The following is a 21,721-nucleotide window of genomic DNA, read 5'->3' as shown; positions in this document are numbered from 1 at the left end:
GAAATCTTCTGCATCTGAACCCATTTTTTTGCTTTCAAAGAAACGCTGTTAAACGCAACTGCCTAAAAACGGCAATAAACGAGACTGTGTACATGGTCACATAGGATAATATTGAAAGAGTTCAGGAACAGTTGAAAAAAGCATCCAACTGCCTCTGAACATACTTTTAGTAGCGTCCCGTGTACATGGGGCCTAACACTAAGTTTTCCTGTGACCCCAAACCTTACCCTCACTGTAACCCTAAATCTAGTCTTTCCTTTAAATTGTACACTAACTTTCCCTGTAACCCTAACAATAACACCTGTACTATCCTGCTTTGTAACTCTGATACTAACCTTATCACCACCCCTAACAGGTACCCCCCCCCTAATAGTAACCCTAACACTTATACTCCACCTAACGCAATCCTCAAACTAAGTCTCCTTAATGTAAACTTACAGCTATAGATAAGATATGGCAATATTTACATAATTTCATTGGTCTAGCTTGGGCCAATGTAAGTATATTTGTGCCATACCTGTGGAAATCTAGTAGGCACCACTACAACAATAATCTCTACTAGCTTCCAGGTCCTGTAATGAGCAGCTGCTCTGCTGTGTTCTGAACACAACAGGCTCAGCAAAGGTACCATTCTGGGAACACTTTGCATTTTTCTCAGAGAATACAAAACAAGTCTCTGATTGGGCAAGGTGGAGAAGTAGGGAAGTGATGTCACAATCTCTACATTGTCCAATCAGGCAACTCTTTGCATTCATTGAGAAAATGCAAAGTGTTCCCTGAATGGCTTCTGTGCAGAATGGTAGACCTTCTGTGTTCACTAAGCAGCAGGGAAGCCGCTTGGCATGGGACCTGGAAGCTAGCAGCAATCACTGTAGAAGCGGAGCCTACTACAATGATTTCCAGCTTCCATAGGGAATCCCAAATAAACATGCACAGTTACATTGGTCCAAGCTGGAACACTGTAACTATGTAAAAATTGCCATATTTACACTTCAGGTTTAATCCCGGATTTGCCTATTTACCTCTTCTGCACCAGGATACTCTGCTCCAAAAAAATATGCACCAGACTCCAGATATCAGAACCAGAATCTACAGTTTCAAATAAATATACATACGCTCAACACTGTATCCTGACCCAGGCCTAGGACAGCACTTTGCAGGGGGGCAGCACGAAAAGAGTCCCTGCCGCCTTGCGCTACACTGTTAGACAAACTAGTCTAGCACCCCCATAAAGCGGCTGCACTGCTTCCGGTATGCAGGCGTTCTGCAACTGTCCTATCATCCTGGACCACAAACCTTCCTCACTGTGCTATATGTTTCTGCTTCACCGTCGACTTAAAGTAGAACTATAGACAACACTTTTTTTTTTCATTTTGGATAGAGTAAGGGTTATAGCCCCTGTCCGTTTATTTTTTACCATCCCTGTCCCATTGCGGAGATTTCCCTTCACTTCCTGCCCCATAGCCAAACAGGAAGAAAGAGGAAATCTATGCAAATTAAAAGAATCCATTCCCCCACCCAGGCCCTCAAACTAGTGTCCCCACTCGAAAATTTCAAGGTGGGTCTTAAACAACACAGGGTGTGGCCTTGACACGAAGGGGTGGGTCATATTTAAATTAGGGGGTGCATGAGTTTAGTCAGGCCAAGGGCAGCACAATACACTACTGCATACTCTATATAATTATTTTAAACAAATTGTTATATAGAACAATTGTGCGAATAGTAAAGACTAGAAATGCTATAATCAGGCCCGGATTTCCCACAAGGCCACCAAGGCCAGGCCTCGGGGGGGCAGGGTGCCAAGGGGCGGCAGCAGCATGGAGTCCCCTGACGCCCGGAACATACAGTTAATGGCGGTAAGTTGCTTTCTAGCAGGACTAAATGTAGTGTGGGGGAAATACTAAGAAATAATAATAAAATAAATAAAATAAAAAGTAATTAAAAAGTAAAGAATAAGAAAAATAATATTAAAAATAATAAGAAAATTATACAATAATAAGAAAGAGTAAATGACAAGCTACAAATAAAAAATAAATAAAAAAGTGATTAAAAAGTAAAAAAAAAAGAAACAAAAAATATTTGAACTAACCATGCCGCCCCTGCCATCCGGTTGCCATTCTCTGTTGATTTGTGGGATGGGGGTAGTTTGGTTGGCGGGGAGGGGGTGCATTGAGGAACCTGGCCTTGGGGCGGCAGGGAGAGCAAATCTGGCCCTGGCTATAATACTATCTGATTATTAGTTTTTAGTTTTTTTGTTTGTTTTATTAAATGCAAAAGTCAAAATAAATATTACTGTAATAAAATAATACTAGTCCTGCAGAGAAAAAACACTGTATACCTCATAGAAACGATGCTATACTTACATGCTCTGTTAGTGAGGAGTCTTTCTCCAGGAACTGAACTGCACAATAAGCCAGCTGCAGGGGACAAAATTACCATTTTAATCGCTTGCTGAGAGCATACGGGTTAGTAATTTACTCTATTCAAAGACCAATTAACATTAAGACATATTTTATTATGCAGTGTGGAAAAAAATAAGTATGAGTTAAGCTTAGTTTACTTCGCTGACAAAAACATAATATACATTTTACTTCTTTCACATATACTTTTGTAATCAGAGCAAGCGAATCTGGGAATGACAGGGGTGTCTCCTAACAAAACAAGATACAAATAAGTGCCGCCTTGATGGCCATCTTCACAGGATAATTATACATTTTAAGTGAGAATACAGTTTAAGTTATTAGTGTGACATTTAAATGATGTACTTTATCTTACTTTTAAATTTACTTGCTTACTAGACTCTAAGGGCCAGATTCACATAGGAGAGCGGCGGCATAACGTATCGTAGATACGTTACACCGCCGCAATTTTTCATCGCAAGTGCCTGATTCACCAAGCACTTGCAATGAAAACCTACGCCGGCGGCCTCCGGCGCAAGGCGGGCCAATTTAAATGGGCGTGTGCCATTTAAATTAGGCGCGCTCCCGCGCCGGACCTACCGCGCATGCTCCGTTTCTGAACTCCCGTCGTGCATTGCGCACCGCGACGTCATTTTTTCGAACGGCGACGCGTGTAGCGTAATTCCGTATTCCCGGACGGCTTACGCAAACGACGTTGATTTTTAAATTTCGACACGGGAACGACGGCCATACTTTAGACAGCAATACACTTGCTGACCAAAGTTAGGGCAGCTAAAACGACGACTAACTTTGTGACGGGAAACTAGACTAGCGGCGACGTAGCGACCGCGAAAATCCGTCGTGAATCGCCGTAACTCCTAATTTGCAATTTGGTTTACGATGCAAACTCCCCCCAGCGGCGGCCGCGGTATTGCATCCTAAGATCCGACAGTGTAAAACAATTATACATGTCGGATCTTCTGGCTATCTATGCGTAACTGATTCTATGAATCAGTCGCATAGATAGAAACAGAGATACGCCGTCGTATCTCCACTGTGAATCTGGCCCATAGTTCTAAACTACAAGGTTGGTTTTTGCCATAATGACCTTTATTCTAAACAGGCAATGAGAGTAGAAAATAAGTTACTTTGGTGAAAATAGCAATTGTTATAGCAAAAAACACCTATTGCAACTAAGTCAGTTGAGCCTATTATGATACCTTTTCCTGATTATTTTTCAAATATAAATACACTATATTACCAAAAGTATTGGGACACCTGCCATTACAGGCACATGAACTTTAACCACTTAAGGACCGCCTCCTGCACATTTACGTCGGCAGAATGGCACGGCTGGGCACATGCACGTACAGGTACGTGCTGTGCTATTGTCCAGCCGTGGGTCGCGGGCGCGCGCCCCGGTCCGAAGCTCCGTGACCGCGGGACCCGCGGACCCGATCGCCGCTGGAGTCCCGCGATCGGTCCCCGGAGCTGAAGAACGGGGAAAGCTGTGTGTAAACATGGCTCCCCCGTTCTTCACTGTGGCGGCGTCATTGATCGTGTGATCCCTTTTATAGGGATACACAATCGATGACATCACACCTACAGCCACACCCCCTACAGTTAGAAACACATATTAGGTCATACATACTGTAACCCCTTCAGCGCCCCCCTTGTGGTTAACTCCCAAACTGAAATTGTAATTTTCACAGTAAACAATGCATTTTAAATGCATTTTTTGCTGTGAAAATGACAATGGTCCCAAAAATGTGTCAAAATTGTCCGAAGTGTCCGCCATAATGTCGCAGTCACGAAAAAAATCGCTGATCGCCGCCATTTGTTGTAAAAAAAAAATTAATAAAAATGCAATAAAACTATCCCCTATTTTGTAAACGCTATAAATTTTGCACAAACCAACCGATAAACGCTTATTGCGATTTTTTTACCAAAAATAGGTAGAAGAATACATATCGGCCTAAACTAAGGAAAATTTTTTTTTTAGATATATATTTTTGGGGGGTATTTATTATAGCAAAAAGTAAAAAATATTGTTTTTTTTCAAAATTGTCGCTATTTTTGTTTATAGCGCAAAAAATAAAAACCGCAGTGGTGATCAAATACCACCAAAAGAAAGCTCTATTTGTGGGAAAAAAGGACGCCAATTTTGTTTGGGAGCCACGTCGCACGACCGCGCAATTGTCTGTTAAAGCGACACAGTGCCGAATCGCAAAACCTGGCCGGGTCCTTTAGCTGCCTAAAGGTCCGGGTCTTAAGTGGTTAATAGCATCCCAGTCTTGGTCTGTAGGGTTCAAGATTGAGTTGGCGCACCCTTTGCAGCTATAACAGCTTCAACTCTTCTGGGAAGGCTGTCCACAAGGTTTAGGAGTGTGTCTATGGGAATGTTTGACCATTATCCAGAAGCACATTTGTCAGGTCAGGCACTGATGTGGACAAGAAGACCTGGCTCACAGTCTCCGCTCTCATTCATCCCAAAGGTGTTCTATTGGGTTGAGATCAGGACTCTGCGCAGACCAGTTAAGTTCCACCACCCCAAACTCGCTCATCCATGTCTTCAAACCAGCATCAATTCTTACACTTGCACACTATGTACACTTGTACAAAGTCAGGAATATCTAGGATTATAGTCAGGTATATGATTAACCAATTAGACCAAGCAGCTGCTAATGATCACACATTTCATATGTAGGTGGAAACATTCATTAACTGAAACAGAAACAGCTGTGTAGGAAGCCTAAAAAAGAAGGAGAGGGCTGGAGGAACAGCCAAACTCTGCTACTAAGGCCCCGTACAGACGACCGAACATGTCTGCTGAAACAGGTCCGCGGACCAGTTTCAGCAGACATGTTCGGTCGTCTGTACAGCCGAGCGGACAGGATTCCAGCATACATTTGCCCGCCGGGCCTTTTTCCAGCGGGCAAATATTTCCAAACTTGTTTAGAAACAGCCCGCTGGAATCCTGTCCGCTCGGACATGTTTGGTCGTCTGTACAGACCTACCGTACATGTCCGATCGGCCGCCATTCCTCGCATGCGTCGAATGACTTTGACGCATGCGTGGAAGCATTGAACTGGCAGGGCCGCGCGCCTCGCCGCGTCATCGAGTACGCGCGGATTTCTGTATGATGGTGAGTACAGCCATCATACAGAAATCCCCGGGCAGACATGTACGCTGAAAACGGTCCGGCGGACCGTTTTCATCGTACATGTTTGCCCGTGTGTACAAGGCCTAAGGTGAGGTTGTAGAAGACAGTTTCACGTAGTTAGGTTCAAGGTAGTTATATTGCATCAGCAAGATCTCTCTCAGACAAAGATTTTAAAGCAGAATGGGGTTTCAAGACATTCTGTTTTTTCTCTTTTCAATTATAATCCTAAATACCTTTTTGCACAGCTCCTATTTGCAGTCACGTGATCTCCCTCTATTTTCGTCCCTTGATCTAAGAACAGAAACGGGAGGGACTGAGATTCCCCAGTGATGTCAGCCAGTCAGCAGGGGGAGGTCATGTGACAGCACAGAGGAGCTGTTCAGAAAGGTATTTAGGATTGTAATTTAAAAAACAGGGACATACTGCACTGAATATCTGGCTAAAACAGAGAGAATAAAAGTAATTTTGTTATGTATTACATCAGAATAGAGGCAGAAGGAGAGGGGAGGGATGGGGGCGGGGAGGAGATTGGCTCTGCAGACACAGACTGGAGCTGACAAGGAGAGGGAGAGACACTCAGAACACAGCGGAATGATGAAGGCACTTAACCAGGGATCGGTAAGGTGTCCGTACATGGACACTGGTGTCCGTGAGCGGTTCTTGCCGGTTTTGCGGTCGCCATGGACTTTTTTTGTAATTGAGTCTGAGTCTATCACTGTACAAACCCTCCCTAACCCCTCCCCCCGATGTGATGGCTCGGCTCTCTCCTGTATTGTACATCTGGCTGGCGCCCACTCTATTAAGTGGAGTGGAGTCTTCTCCTGTATGCTGTGGAGTAAAATATCCGTTGGAGGGACTGGGAGTGTCAGTGCAGTGGCCACCCAGCGTGGGAGAACAGGCAGCCGAGGAGGAAGCGTGGAGAGGAGTCTGTGCTGTGAAGTGATATCTGTTGGAGGGAGGCAGTGTCAATGCAGTGGCTGCCCAGCGCAGGAGAACAGACGACTGAGCCGAGGAGGAGAAAGCAGGGAAGGAAGGTGCTGGAGGACTCATAGGATCGGAGTCCCCCTCCCCTCTCAAGAGGCTTTCTCCACACCAGGGAGAAAGCCTCACATTACGGTGTGTAGTTACAGACAGAAGAACAGGAAGTGAGGATTTCTCAGAAGAAATAAGGACATTAAAAAGCAAAATGGAAGGATGAGGTAAGTGAAGGAGGACTGCACTAAGGTAAAGGAAGCTATTTAGGGGAAAAAAATTCCTTTACAACCCCTTTAAGGCAGCTTACATCCACAGAATATCTGTGGTTAGTTCTCCAAGATGTTTCGAACAACCTACCTGCTGAGTTCCTTCAAAAACTGTGAGCAAGTGTACCTAGAATAATTGATGTTGTTTTAAAGGCAAAGGGTGGTCACACCAAATATTGATTTGATTTCGAATTCACTTCTGTTCATTTACTATCCATTTTGTTAATTCATAATAAATAATTTATTAACACTTCTGTTTCTGAAGGCATTCCTAATTTACAGCATTTTTTCATACCTGCCTAAAACTTTTGCACAGTAGTGTATATTTACTAACACAGTATGTGCAAAAAGCTTACAAATACAGATAATATGTATTAACAAAAATTAACAATAATATGTATTGAGGTACAAGAGAAGATAGCAAAGTGGTATGGTCATAAGTACCGGTATTTGGAATTCTGGCATGGTTATAGGTATAGGTTTCAGCTTGCTAGGCAGCTTGCCTATTCAAACTTATAGTCACATACAGTATACTGTACATTCTATCCAACAGCCTCTCTGTCTGGGCACTAGAAACATGATATGGAACAGAGATGAAACACTTAATACATAGAGTATTATTATTTACACGGGGCAGATCAGTTTTGACGGACTCCGCTTGCTCAGCGGGGAGTGCTCCGCTGATCGCTGCTGAGCAAGCGAATGACAGGTCCATCTCCACTCACTGTGCAGTGACGGACCTGTTAGAGTCCCGCTCTCCTCTTTGGGGAGATCGGAAGAAAACAGCCTGTCCACTTTCATCTCATCCCATCTGATCCAAAATGCTGGCCATCCGTCTGTTTTCAGCGGATTTTGTTGGATCGGATGCCTGGCGTATGTCAGCGGACACATGTGCACTGACATCTGCCTCCCCATAGAGGACAATGGGTGGCCCAATCAAGTTCGCCTGAAATACGGACAGCCCGACTCGATTGGTCCAATCGCATGAAAGGGGCCTTAAGATGTAAGACAATTTATTATGTAAACGTTTCTGTATATTCTGCAGCCAAGATCTAACTGATCCATTGCAACAATTCCACCCAGACATAACAGTATAGACCAGAATTTTGTTCAGATGGACAACTTGAAAATACCAAGGAAAAAAATCTGTTCTCTATTCCCAGTACCATCATGTTAACATTTTTGTTTCCCATCCCCACTTAAGGCAGTGTGGTCAAATGACATCTCTTACCTGGGCGTGGAATATAGAAAGTGATTTTGCAGAGTGCAGTGGTATCAGTACACGGACAAGAAACTGTTTGTGTTCTGATTTCAGAGGTAAAGCAAAGCCATTGATGATACTGCAGAAGAAAAAGCAACACAACGTCAGACTGTGTAAGCACATGATAAACTTAAAGGCTAAGTTCACCTTTTTTTTTAAATTCCAGCTCCCCTGTGTACCAATATAGCATTGATGTACTTCTTTTGCAAAAATAAAACAGCTTTTCATTTATTCTTCACCCGCTTACCTCACTCTCTTCATGGCTGTTTAAAAACTGTGCTCCATTACTTCTACCTTACTTCCTGCACAGACTAAAGGTCATGACACAGGAAGCAGTTGACTTGTGTCTTTTTTCAACCTGACTAAGCATGTAACTATAGAGTCACCAATGTGGGTGTATACGTGGTTGATCCTGCTGCTCTCTATCTCCACCATCTGTTTATGTCCCCAATTCAGATAGTGATTTTGCAGCTGTAGTGGTAGTTCTGCACATGCTTAGTTTTCAGTGAGTTTCTATACTAAACATTTCCTCCCTATCACATCTGAGCAGTCCATGTGTCTATTAATCCAGGGGATATCTGACTGCCTCTCGGGCAACCAGGATGGAATTTTTTCCCCTGCTTTTGCCAATTCGATCATGCTTTGCTGGGGTTTTTCGTCTTCCTCTGGATCAACTAGGATTGTGTATATGGGATTGCATGATTTTTTTATTTTTATTGGTTGAACTAGATGTTTTTTTTTTCAACCTGACTAACCATGTAACTATAGAGTCACTTATGTGGGTGTATAAATAGTGGTAAATGACAGCCCACTCCCTCCCTCCTCCTCCATGCCCACTAACCAGCTAAACACAATAGGGGTGGGATATTACATGCAGTTTAAAGGAGGAATCACTTCTCTCTTATTCTAAGACACAGGCTGGAGAGATGTGACACAACCTGTGACTGGCAGAAATCTGTCCGTACCGTGTTATGTCCACAAAAAAATAATTGATTTCAAATATATACTGTATTTATTGGCGTATAACACTCACTTTTTTACCCTGAAAATAGAGGGTAAACTGTGCCTGCGTGTTATATGCAGGGGGCTGTGGAAATTTCTTCCTAATGTTAGGGTGCGCGTTATACACCCGTGCGTGCTATACGCCGATAAATACGGGTATTTGAATTTAAAACAATTTAATGATATTATTTATTTTTACTCTGTATTCCAAAGGCTGTTTTTTTATTTAGAACATGTGACCAGCAGCAGAGGACTAGACGCTCCTCCTGTTTGTTTCCCTGCAGGCTGGGAAGAATTATGTTCATGTGACAGCTGTATATCAATTAGGAAATGGGTACTTGGATGTTTTTTTTCTAATTAAAATAATACAGTGCCATCATCCACATACAGAAATAAAAAGGACAATGTTAATTAAACAGTTTGGCCCGGATTCACAGACACTGGCGCATATTTATGCCGCTGTAGCGCATCTCCTTTACGCTACGCCGACGCAGCGCAGAGAGGCAAGCACTGAATTCACAAAGCCAGTGCTTCCAAATCTGCGCTGGGTTTCCAAGGCGTAAGTCGGCATAAGTGGAAGTGGGCGTGAGCCATGCTAATGAGGCGTGACCCCATGCAAATAATGGGCCGAGCACCAGACAGATACGTATCGCCAACTGCGCATGCGCCGTCCTGTGGACGCATCTCAGTGCGCATGCTCACAATCACGTCAGAACGACTGCCTATGATACATCGGATCACTGCCTATGGCGTGAACGTAACCTAGTCATATTCACGTGCTACGTAAACGTCGTAACATCCGGCTTGTGTTCCCTGGTGCAGCCCTTTGCATGGATGCTGCCGAGTTACACCTCCTTTATAGGGCATAACTTTACGTATGACTTTACGCGCACTGTGTCGGACGGACGTACGTTCGTGAATCGGCATATCTCCCTCATTTGCATATGTGAATAGAAAATCAATGGGAGCGCCAAATACGTCCAGCGTAAATATGCGCCCACTCTACGCCGGCGTAGGCAAGTTATGTCGGTCGGATGAAGCCTATTTTCAGGCGTATCTTAGTTTTGTGGGCACAGCTCACAGAAACGACAGCGCATATTTGCACTTACGCGGCGTATCTCGAGACACGTTGGCGCAAGTGCTTTGTGAATCCGGGCCTAAGGGTTTACTATCACTTTGATGATCAAAAATTAGTTTGTAGAAAGTAATAAGTATTTGTGTTGAGTGCTGGACACTCAGTATCCACCTAAACTAACAAGAATGACCATTGATGCTCAGAACCACCAGTAGAAAAGAAATATAGTAGGCTTTTGTCAACATGTATGCTCTGGCAGTACCCAGTCAGAACCAAAGTCTTTTCGAACCTGTGTGGTGAACACTCAGAGTGTGGTCCCAAAGATCACCTTGTTGGTGGCAACTAGACAGCTAGACAGGCTAAGGCAGGGTACTAGTCATTAGGAAAGTTTACGATCAGTGTGAGGTCAAGAGTTGTATGCAACTGGATGGAGATGGTGCGAAGACGAGTCACAAGGATTGCAGGTGAGTATATCCAAAGGTCACAATCGGAAATGGAGCCAATTACCAAAACTAGAGCAAACAAACAGGACACACTGCAGGGGTTAAGGTGGGCGTAGCCCAAGTAAGGAAAGGACAAGAGAGAGCAGAAACGAATTTCAATATGAAACATGGGAAGAAGTATACCCATGAGTTAACAACCTCTTAAATAATTATTAAGGGAGCTGAACGCAGCTGAGGATGCATGCTGAGAACCAGGAACACATGTGCATACTTTGTCATGCTCTTGCATGTGAATAGGAAATCTGGTTAATGCATGTAGACACTAAAAATGTATCTAGAGTTTCATGCATTAAAAAGGACCTATCAATTACAGTGCAACAGAGTTAAAAAAAAAGGAGCGAAATGAAAGTGTCAACAAGATGAGCCAGCAAGGATTGTTCCACAGCCAACTGCCTGACACCCGAATGCTTTCCCAATAGTGAGCAACCATTTGGATGAATTAATGCAGAACTCATAATTTACTGGCAGTTCTCTATTCATGTTTTTCAAGTTAAGGAAACAAGACTAGCTGACCTTATGCATAACAGACAGAGCCACCAAGGGAAGATAGAACTTACTGCTTAAACCAAAATGGTAGCAACTTGAACAACTGTAAATCTGCTGGCAAACCATGACAAATGAAAAGATGCCTAAAAGGGAGATAGGGCACCAATCATGGGCATCTGTTGACGTGTAAGATGTTGGCAGTAGATGATTGATTTTCAAAGGAACCTTATTGGAACAGCTACAGAATATCTGTTTATCATACACTCATGAAGTCATTCTCTTCCAAAAGAGAATTTAATGACAGTGTTGCAAAACGCAGTTTTGTCTAATTTTTGAGGCTTCAAAACATTAAACTGGATCACGTATTGAGTATATAAAAGCAGTTTGCCTGAGAATAAATTGCACAGTATAATTCCTACTCTGTTCCCTTGGCATGGTAATAAAAGCTGCAATCATGAGTGCAAAGAAGCAATTGCCTCATGACCGAAAAAATAACTACTTTACCACTGTAGCACCCTCCAAGGTAGAATGCTATGATGATAGTAAAATGTAGTTATTTGTGACTCTTCTGTAATCATTGGAGCAGCTGTTGAATAATTTGGGCTATTCTGGATCTCACAGCCTGCAGGTCTGATTGCTCCCTCCTGCTTCCTAAAGGCCAAATGTCCATAGCAGAGCTGGGGGCTTATTCCTAATTACTCTTGGAGCTAAGGATTTGGTTGAAGAGTGCCTGATGGGAGATGTGCAGCTACTATGAAAAATAGTACTGATCCAAGCATATTGAGTGTGTGTTGTGTTTTGGGGGCCAGCGGTAGCTCTTTCTCCGAGACTACTTCTACAAGGTCTCAGTTCTGACCTTCCCCTGGGTTACTGGTTTAAAGACTGCTCAAGAAAGTTGCAACTAGTGAAGTTTGTCCTCCTGTTACAAGTCAACATTTCTGGAGTATCCCATACCACCCCCTCCCTTATCCTGCTACAAGTTCTACAAGCACAAATTTTAAAAAGACATCCCCTAGACTGTTTAATGGAGCCAGTGTGATTGGCAGCCTCCACACTGTTCGTTAAGAACCAGTTAAAGTCATCTTCTCATACGGGTGTAGCGCTATACCACCTTTAGATGAAATTACTGTATTAAAATATTTCTCTTAACTGTTGAGTTTCACTTTGATGTTTAGGAATTGTGGACCAAAATAAGAAAACAAATCTTTAAAACCACAGTAAACCCACTTTAATAAAGTTGCAGATATATACGAAAATGCAGTGCTTCAGAGGCCAGTGGTACCTTTCCTAATGAAGAGCTCATGATCCCATCTTGTTAGGGGAACAATGGTCAGGCAGGTTAGAAAACAAGCCTAAATTGTTATTGTTTTAACCTGTGAAACAGTACAGAACTCTGTCATTATATGAAAAGTTTTGTGTCACCCAGTTAGGTTGAGGGGTTCTGGGGTGCTTCTAAGGGAAACTAGAGTTTCTTCAGAGGCTTCGTAGAGAGTTGGGAGGGATATAGTCTCCAATTCTGGGTCCATGTTTTGCTAAGAACCAGTTTACTCATTGTGCAAGTGTAAAAAACTCTATTAGGATTAGTTTTGGCAAAAGTTCAGGGCTTCACCTGGGGAAGAGAGGAGGCCTCGCTCTGTCCAAAAGTTAGAGTGTCCAAAAGTTAGAGTGTGGGCCAGTACAGCAGGGAACTTTGAGCTAAACTGAGTGTGCATGTGAGCACCAAGCTTGTGTGGAAAGACTGTCTGGAGGATAAAGACAAGGGCCTGAGGATTGAGGCCAGAGCAGCAGCACCATAAATGAAACCTGGGATGATGATGAATATTTGTGTTTTGTGGCATTGGAAGTGGAGTGCTGAATAACTCATGCGAGGGTAACCTGTGTATTTTGGAACTTTGTTTTAATAAAAGTGTGCCCTTAAAAAATATTTAGCAAGTGGACTGCATCCCCGGAAGTGATACCCTAGAGTAAAAATTTCCACACCTGATATAAGTGATGTCTCAAGCTCTGCAAGCATTTTTTTCTCCTTCCCTCACATTTACAGTAATATTTCCAATTACTGACTCACTATCTGATCATCTGACTTTACCCACAGGTCTGTGAGCGTCCTAAGACATGCCTTTGTGTCTTTCAGTTACCTGCCAAGGATCTCCAGAAGCTCTGCTACACCATTAAACCGCTCTGCCTCATAGATGAATCTGCAAGAAGAAATAAAAGCAATAAGTCGAAAACCATGTTTTTCAACCTGCGGGGTACCTCTTATAGATTCAGGTTCCTATTCAAAACAACCTGTATTAGATATTTTTGGTTGGTTGAAATGAACCATTAATCCAAAAGTAATATTTCAACTACAGTCACCCACTGGCTTCTTATATCTCGTGGGCACTGCAGCATTGTGATTTTCACATCATAGTTCCTAGCTCTATTCTCTTCTACTTGTTTCAGATGTTCCTGACCACCTTTAGCTGTCCTCACACCTCATATTACATTCTCTTTATTATACTCCAACATGGACAGTGGGAACCTTTTATAATGCCCACAGCAGGTGAACAGTCCAGTGAACTTTCCAGGTTTTAGACTAAAAAATCTTTGACGGAATAAGCTGGTTATTCTCAAACTTTGTACAGCTGGGTTCTATCATCACAACACATACAGCAGTAAACTTACGAAAATCAGGGGACCTCAGGGGTGGCCTAACGTACCCACACAACGTTTCAGTACATCTTATGGTAAAGAAGACTGTAATGAGATAGTCAGAGATGGTGGACCTGCTTGAAAAGATGGTCAGAACATGTAGACATACTACAAAAGACATTCAGAGACTAGGGCATGGTATGTAAGACTGTTAGCAATCATTGTCAACTAGTACAAAATGAAAAATCTTTAGGATTCCAAAGTCTGTATTGTTCAGCTGGTTACAACAAGCAAGGCAAAAGACATCCAACCTGTTTCGGGTGCCACACAATGAGTGAAATGGCAGAATTGTTACACTTCTAGTATGAACACCAGCATGACTGTTGTTTAGAACATCCTTTTAGGAATACTTTTGAGTCCATTCAAAATTCTGCCCTTTCACCCAGCCATGACGAATGACTGTCTTTTGCCCTGCTAGTTGTAACCAGTTAAACAATACAAAAATTGAACTCATAGGAATTTTGCATTTGGCACTTCTTTGACCTGAGAATACCCTCTCCTGGGGGTTCCTATCTTTGTTGTGAGCTGCCAAATACAGGCCATTTGGACTCAAGTATTGACTTTGTCCACATTTTGATAACCTGTGAAAATCTTTGTCTGTGTCCAGCTCCCCTCTACCATTACCTCTAGAACTGACTGCTAGTGACTGCTGGGGTTAAGTACCCAAGGGCTACATGCGTCCCTGGGACTGGGAGAGCAGGCTGGACACCAGGTCTCTACAGTGTACAAATTGTATTATTAAAAGTACCACATGTCCCATCCGTCTACACTGCTAGCATCCAGATAAAATGTTGTCTTCTCCAATATATCAAAAATAACACGTATGACTTAAGGTTAATCTTCTGTGGCAGTGGTAGGTAACACTGGAGTTAGCAAATGTCCCCACAACACAGTTCTTTACAAAATTATTGAGCCTTCCAGTGGGCCATCTACAGTGAGGTTAAATCCTATGCTTTGGGAAAAGCTGGCATAAGGGATTGCTTAAAAAGCATTAATATACATTTAGAGGGCATGGGTTAAAAAAAAAAAAAATGGACACACTTTAGGGTGTACTTGAGATAAACTGATATGCAGATACTGTTAAAAGCTGAAATAAAATTGCTAATGAAAAGTGTGACAGAATAAATGATGCATTAAAGTCAATTACTGTATATACATGATATCAGCATAATATAAAAATAATTCTCAAATATAAAATGAATAACAAACATACAAATCATAAAAATCAAAACCATACAAAAAATAAACAAATGTAAAATCCAAATAATAAACACTGTATACTTTTATGTTCAAGTTGTGACAAGCGTTTAAGGCTAGGTTAACAACTGTGTGCTTTAAACTCAAGCTTATCGCTTATCGCTTCTTCCCCTCCCTCCAGTGCCAGTGTTTATGACAAGTACCCTTCTCCACTACTGGGAGACTGTGCTGCAGCACCGTCCCTCAGAAGTTCAGTCCCCTCCTCCTTCCTCCGCCGTCAGGCCAATAAGAAAGCACAGCATGCTTCGCACATGCACAGTAGGGAACCGGCTGTGAAGCCGAAAAGGCTTCACTGCCGGTTTCCTTTACAACGAATGGCAGCAGCAGCACCCTGACAGCAGATACAAAAATCGACTGGGGTGCCGACATTGCGGGGTCACTGGACAGGTAAGTGTCCATATATTAAAAGTCAGCAGCTGCAGTATTTGTAGCTGCTGACGTTTATATTTTTTTTCCCCCAGGTGGAACACCACTTTAAAGCGGAGGTTCACCCATAGCTTATACATTTTCCCCTTAGCTTCCTGCTCGTTTTGTCTAGGGGAATCGGCTATTTGTTTTAAAATATGAGCAGTACTTACCGTTTACGAGATGCATCTTCTCCGCCACTTCCGGGTATGGGCTGCGGGACTGGGCGTTCCTTCTTGATTGACAGTCTTCCGAGAGGCTTCCGACGGTCGCATCGATCGCGTCATGATTTTCCGAAATCTTTCGGCTACGAGTGACGCGATGGATGCGACCGTCGGAAGCCTCTCGGAAGACTGTCAATCAAGAAGGAACGCCCGCTCCCGAAGACCCATACCCGGAAGCGACGGAAGAAGATGCATCTCGAAAACGGGTAAGTACGGATCATATTTTAAATCAAATAGCCGATTCCCCTAGACACAACGAGCAGGAATCTAAGGGGAAAATACAAAAAAAAAAGGAATTTGGTGAACTCCCGCTTTAAGTGCATTTTCAGAAGTACAAAAACAAAAGGCCTCTTTCACACGGGGACGGATCCGCTTTCAGTGGTCCGCCAGCTCCGCAGATCTTTGCTGAGCCGGCAGATGACAGGTCCCTCTTTGTTCACTGAGCGGGGAGGGGCTTGTCCAGTGCCGTTGTCTCATATGGACAGATCTGATGAAAACGGACAGCATGTCTGTTTTCATCAGATCTTACCCGATCCGCCACGGACAGATGGGGACGGGTCGGATGTCAGCGGACATGTCTCCTGCTGGCATCCGATGCTCCATAGAGAAGAATCGAGCGGCAGTTCAGGTCCGCTGACAAAACTGACAGGTGGACCTGAACGGTCAACCATGTGAAAGGGGCCTAAGAAATTGATTGAACATGTTTACAAATAAACAATACCCAAGCTCAACTGCAGCTTCTAGTGGCTGAGCAGGAAAAGAAGAATTCTTCTGAACAGCCGCACTCCAAATAATAATTGCCTTTATTGTAAAATCCGACACAGCACTACAAGTCACAGCACACTGGGCAGCTGACACGTTTCACACTTTAGTCATAGCTATCTAATGCACAACTTATTTCTAATAAATACCACTCGTGGAAAACCATGTGACCAAAAGAGGGGAGGGAGGAGGTGCATAATTAGTGTCTAATTAGTAAATTAGTAATGAAGGTGTGTAATTTAGAACTCCTGTGTACTAAATAAGGGAAAGTAAACAGGGAAGTCTAAAAGTGTAGACACAGAAAAAAGTTCTAGTGGCTGAGGAACGGTGCTCTGACTGTAGTGCACTCAAACGATCAGATCCATAGTAACATCAAGCTGGCAACTCTGTGTAGTCCATAAAATCCAAATCTTTAGTGGCTACAAACTAAAACACACTAGTAACAAGCTAAAAAAGTTTCAGCTGTGACCATCACAGCTGAAACACGTTAGCTTGTTACCAACATGTTTTAGTGTGTAGCCAGTAAAGATTCAGATTTTATGGACTACACCGAGTTGCCAGCTTGATGTTTTTGATTTAAAGAGGTTCTAAAGTCTAAACATTTTTTTTAAGGTAAGAAATGTTTGGGCAGCAGTTTTGGCCTCTCACCCCCCCCCCCCTTTAACTTACCTGAGCCCTCATTCGATCCAGCGTGATGCTCGATTGCAACTCCCTCATTTCTAAGCCATTGTTTATCTGTGCTGTCAATCAAAGCTGCTTCCTGTGGGGGCAGTGAACAGAGAGGAGGAGCGCTGGCGAGGGATCCGAGAAGAGGAGGTTTGGGGCGCTCTGTGCAACTGCATTCCACAGGCAGGTAACTATAGAGATTTTTGTTATTTATTTTTTAAGTTTCCTTTACAACCACTTTAACATGGTTTCCTATAAGTCAACAATGAGGTCTGGTCCATAAACACACACAGCGCAGCTCGGACGTGCCCGTCACTTCAGGATTTGACTGACAGCGGCAGGAGCCTATGGCTCTCACTGCTCTCAGACTCTCCTATGAGACCAAAAAGTGAAAGAAGAAGAGCAGCAGAAATGCAGGGGATGTATTAGGTAAAAAAGTTTTAACTTTAGATCCACTTTAGCCAGTTACATTTCTAAGCCAGTTTTGCATTAAAGCTATGGGCCTAATTTAATTTGGCAAGAACTATGAGTTATTGTATAGAAGAAAATAACTTAATTATTTTTTATCATCACTAACACAAGCACTACGAAGACACAGACCATAAAAAAACACCCATTCTTGTAAACTGTACCTGAGGAAAATATTGTTGCACTGTTTTCTGATATATGCTCTAAGTCCCAGAAATTTTCCATATACACGGTGCAGAATGGTCTTCAAATATTCCCTCTCACGAGGATCTTCACTATCAAACAGTTCCAGGAGCTAAATAGGCAGAGAAAGTGTTACCAAGTCTAATTTCAAGTCTTCCCACATTGATGAAATACAAATAATAGAGATTGGTAAACAGAAACAATTTGAGGGTGACAGGTGCTCTTTTTATGTATATGTGACCTTTGGGCTATAGAAGGCTTTAATACTCTGCCAAAATCCAAGGCCACAGAAAGCATAAGGCTCACTAAGTGTCGACACAGAGGACATCCAGATAAGGGGCAGCACAGTGACTTAGTGGTTTCTGCCTTGTAGATACATAGGAGAGAGTAGGCGCTAATACTGTATGTAGCTTTGACTACATACAGTATATACGGCTTAGCCAATCCCGGTGAGCGATGTATTCAAATGAATACAGAGCCTGCTCGGATTGGAGTAACAACCTCTGCCAATCCGAGCAGGCTACATACAGTACTGGCTTTGAGATTCAGAGGCTTGGACTGATGATGTTACAGCCTCTGCTAATTCAAGCAGGCTTTGCATTCATTAATAGAATACATTGCTCGCCGTGATTGGCTCCAGCTCCAGCAAGAAGGAAGAAGAATACAGTATGTCTCCAAAAGGAAGAAATATGAAGCGTCGGAAGCCTCGGAATGGGGGTCGTCTTATACGGTGAGTACATGCAAAAAAAGCTTAAAAAACTGTAAAATTAGGGGGTCGTCTTATACGCCCGGTCACCTTATACATAAAATGATCTCCATTCTACGATTAACTGTCGCCTATTGGCCCTATGATGATTGCACTGATCTACCTGAAACAATACCGTAGGTTGAGATTTCTCTCCCAGGTACTCCCTCCCCATCTTCCTCCTTGCCTTAATGCTTCCTAGCCTGATGGTACAGTACTCTCACTGTTTCGAATGTCAAACAAAAAATTGCCTGGTATTTAGTCAACAAGAAACTTGCAGCAGGCCTCTGCACCATGGAAAACACACAACCATTCTAGAGATTTTAACCACTTCCCGACCTCCGCATGTAAATGTACGTCCACAATATGGCACGTACAGGCACATGGGCGTTAATGTACGTCCTTGCCTATTAGCGGGTGGGGGGTCCGATCGGTACCCCCCCCCGCTACATGCGGCGGTCGGGTTCACTCGGGGAGCGATCCGGGACCACGGTGCGGCTATTTGTTTATAGCCGCTCCGTCGCGATCGCTCCCCGGAGCTGAAGAACGGGGAGAGCCGTATGTAAACACGGCTTCCCCGTGCTTCACTATGGCGGCGCATCGATCGTGTCATCCCCTTTATAGGGGAGACACAATCGATGACGTCAGTCCTACAGCCACACCCCCCTACAGTTGTAAACACACACTAGGTGCACCCTAACTCCTACAGCGCCACCTGTGGTTAACTCCCAAACTGCAACTGTCATTTTCACAATAAAGAATGCAATTTAACCTCCCTGGCGGTATGATTCTTTCAGAAAAAACATGCTAAAAGCGGTACCATTATTTGCAAGGAAATTTGGCGTTTTATATTGTAGGTCTGTAATTTTTAGAAATAACTCACTTAAATCTGACCAAACAAGATTCTAATAGGCATCCCGTGTATTACATTTTTTTAAAAACAAAATTATAAATTATAATATAATAAATAATTATAAATAATTATAACAAATAATAATATAATTATAATAAAAATTATTCAATAATGTAATCAAATCAAAATCACTGAAATTTGCTCAGTTGCAGAATTGTCGCTGTCATTACTTTTATTTTTTTATGACGAATTTCCCCACAAATCGCTATCGCACAATTCTGCAAGTGATTATAATTTATTATCGCTGTTTTTTAGCTGATCTAAAACTATTTTTGACATAAAGGGACACTTTTGGTTGCTATGGACAATCTACAGTTTGCAGGGAGAAAAAAAGGTTTTTATTATATAAAATGACATGCAGGACACTGGGCAGACCACTAGGGACAGGGGGGGTGTGTTTTTTTTACATACAGTACTGTAATCTATAAGATTACAGTATACTGTGTGTATAGTGTTTGTTTACGTTTTTGAATTTGGCGCCGTTCTCCGTCCCCGTGCGTCGTAACGTCGCAGGGAACGGAGATCGGCGTCACACGGAGGCACTATGTGAATCGAGCGAGGTCCCGCTCGCTCACACAGCGCGGTGGCATCGCTGGATCCAGGGACAAGGTAAGTAAAAAGTGCCTGTGGATCTAGCGAGGCAAGCCCGAGACTGACACGGGGTTACCGATAGTAGCAAGAAAATCTAACCCCGTGTCAGTCTCGGGAAGACCGCCAGGGAGGTTAAATGCATTTTTTGCTGTGAAAATGACAATGGTCCCAAAAATGTGTCAAAATTGTCCGAAGTGTCCGCCATAATGTCGCAGTCACGAAAAAAATTGCTGATCGCCGCCATTAGTAGTAAAAAAAAAAAATTAATAAAAATGCAATAAAACTATCCCCTATTTTGTAAACGCTATAAATTTTGCGCAAACCAATCGATAAACACTTATTGCGATTTTTTTTACTAAAAATAGGTCGAAGAATACGTATCGGCCTAAACTGAGGGAAATTTTTTTTTTTATATATGTTTTTGGGGGATATTTAGTATAGCAAAAAGTTTTTCAAAATTGTCGCTCTATTTTTGTTTATAGCGCAAAAACTAAAAACCGCAGATGTGATCAAATACCACCAAAAGAAAGCTCTATTTGTGGGGAAAAAGGGACGCCAATTTTGTTTGGGAGCCACGTCGCACGACCGCGCAATTGTCTGTTAAAGCGAAGTAGTCCCGAACTGTAAAAACACCTTCGGTCTTTAGGCTGCATATTGGTCCGGGGCTTAAGTGGTTAAACAATACCCTACTAACCATCTTTTCACATCAACATATGAACTATTGAACCCCCAGTGGGTGACATACTAGTAACAGACCTTTTCCAATACTCTTTTCCTCTCCCTACTTTTCCCTTTACACCTACTATAATCCCTATGACTTCATTCTTCTACTTTGTTACTTGTCTGCAGACTTGCTCAACGTTGGCGCAGATATTCTTAATTTTCCTCTGCTCTAAACAGTACTGTGGGCAGGAATAACAGTGATAGAAAATCCATAGCTACTATATTAAAATGCTAGCAACCTCAATGTAGAGTACTCTCCTACATCTGCTAACAGATCCACACAGGGCTCCAAACACCCGTCAGCCCTAGGATTACTTAAAGCGGTTGTAAACCCATCGATGTAACACTTAAAAAAACTGTTAACATTCCCGGCATGCCGGGAATGCTAACTGCACATTGGTTGTGCTCTCAACCAAACTGTCAAACCATCCAATGTGCAGCTTCATGGCAGTTGAAGATTGAACAAAGGCCAAGATGGCAGCTTCCTAGGCTGAAAAAGATAGGAGGGTTTACAACCGCTTTAAGTCAGATCTCTCAAGACCATTGAGATATATCTATGGTCGTCCTGTAAAGAACCTTATGCATTAATACTGCAAAAAAGATTTGAGACATATATTGCAGAACGTGGCACCACATCCAATTATATTTGAGCAAAAACAGGAAAAAGAAAAAAGAGGAAAAATAACTTTAAAGGTTGTCGCTGTGATCCCAAACAGGAAAGAATAATGGTCTCATATTATAGTAAAAAATATATAATTTATTTAAATCACATTAAAAAACACATGATAAGTGGAAACAACATGAACATGTCTGAAAGGTACACTATCTTATACAAGAGAACAGATCAAGAAGCTGAAACAAGAAGATCACATGGATGGCCTAGAGAACTTACAAGGTAGACCTAGAAGATCTCTTCTGGCTAGAGGCCACGCATACGAAATTGCAAAGTCAGCGCCAATGGAT

At 42.7% G+C, this 21,721-nt stretch overlaps 1 protein-coding gene across 2 annotated transcripts in view; it reads right to left on the bottom strand.

Moving 5' to 3' along the window:
• PPP2R5B (protein phosphatase 2 regulatory subunit B'beta) overlaps positions 1-21,721 on the bottom strand; it is a 127,973-nt gene that overhangs the window by 23,512 nt on the left and 82,740 nt on the right. For both annotated transcript variants that reach the window (XM_040328562.1, XM_040328563.1), the window contains 4 exons: positions 17,768-17,898; positions 13,266-13,325; positions 8,035-8,143; positions 2,364-2,417 (listed from right to left, as the gene is read on the bottom strand). In XM_040328562.1, the coding sequence (XP_040184496.1) occupies positions 2,364-2,417; positions 8,035-8,143; positions 13,266-13,325; positions 17,768-17,898 (354 nt within the window). The remainder of the gene's footprint in view (positions 1-2,363; positions 2,418-8,034; positions 8,144-13,265; positions 13,326-17,767; positions 17,899-21,721) is intronic.

This window comes from Rana temporaria, chromosome 11, assembly GCF_905171775.1.
Source record: "Rana temporaria chromosome 11, aRanTem1.1, whole genome shotgun sequence".
Classification (NCBI taxonomy): Eukaryota; Metazoa; Chordata; class Amphibia; order Anura; family Ranidae; genus Rana; species Rana temporaria.
The sequence above is the reverse complement of the archived record's forward strand: the minus strand, read 5'-3'. Positions and strand labels throughout refer to the sequence as shown.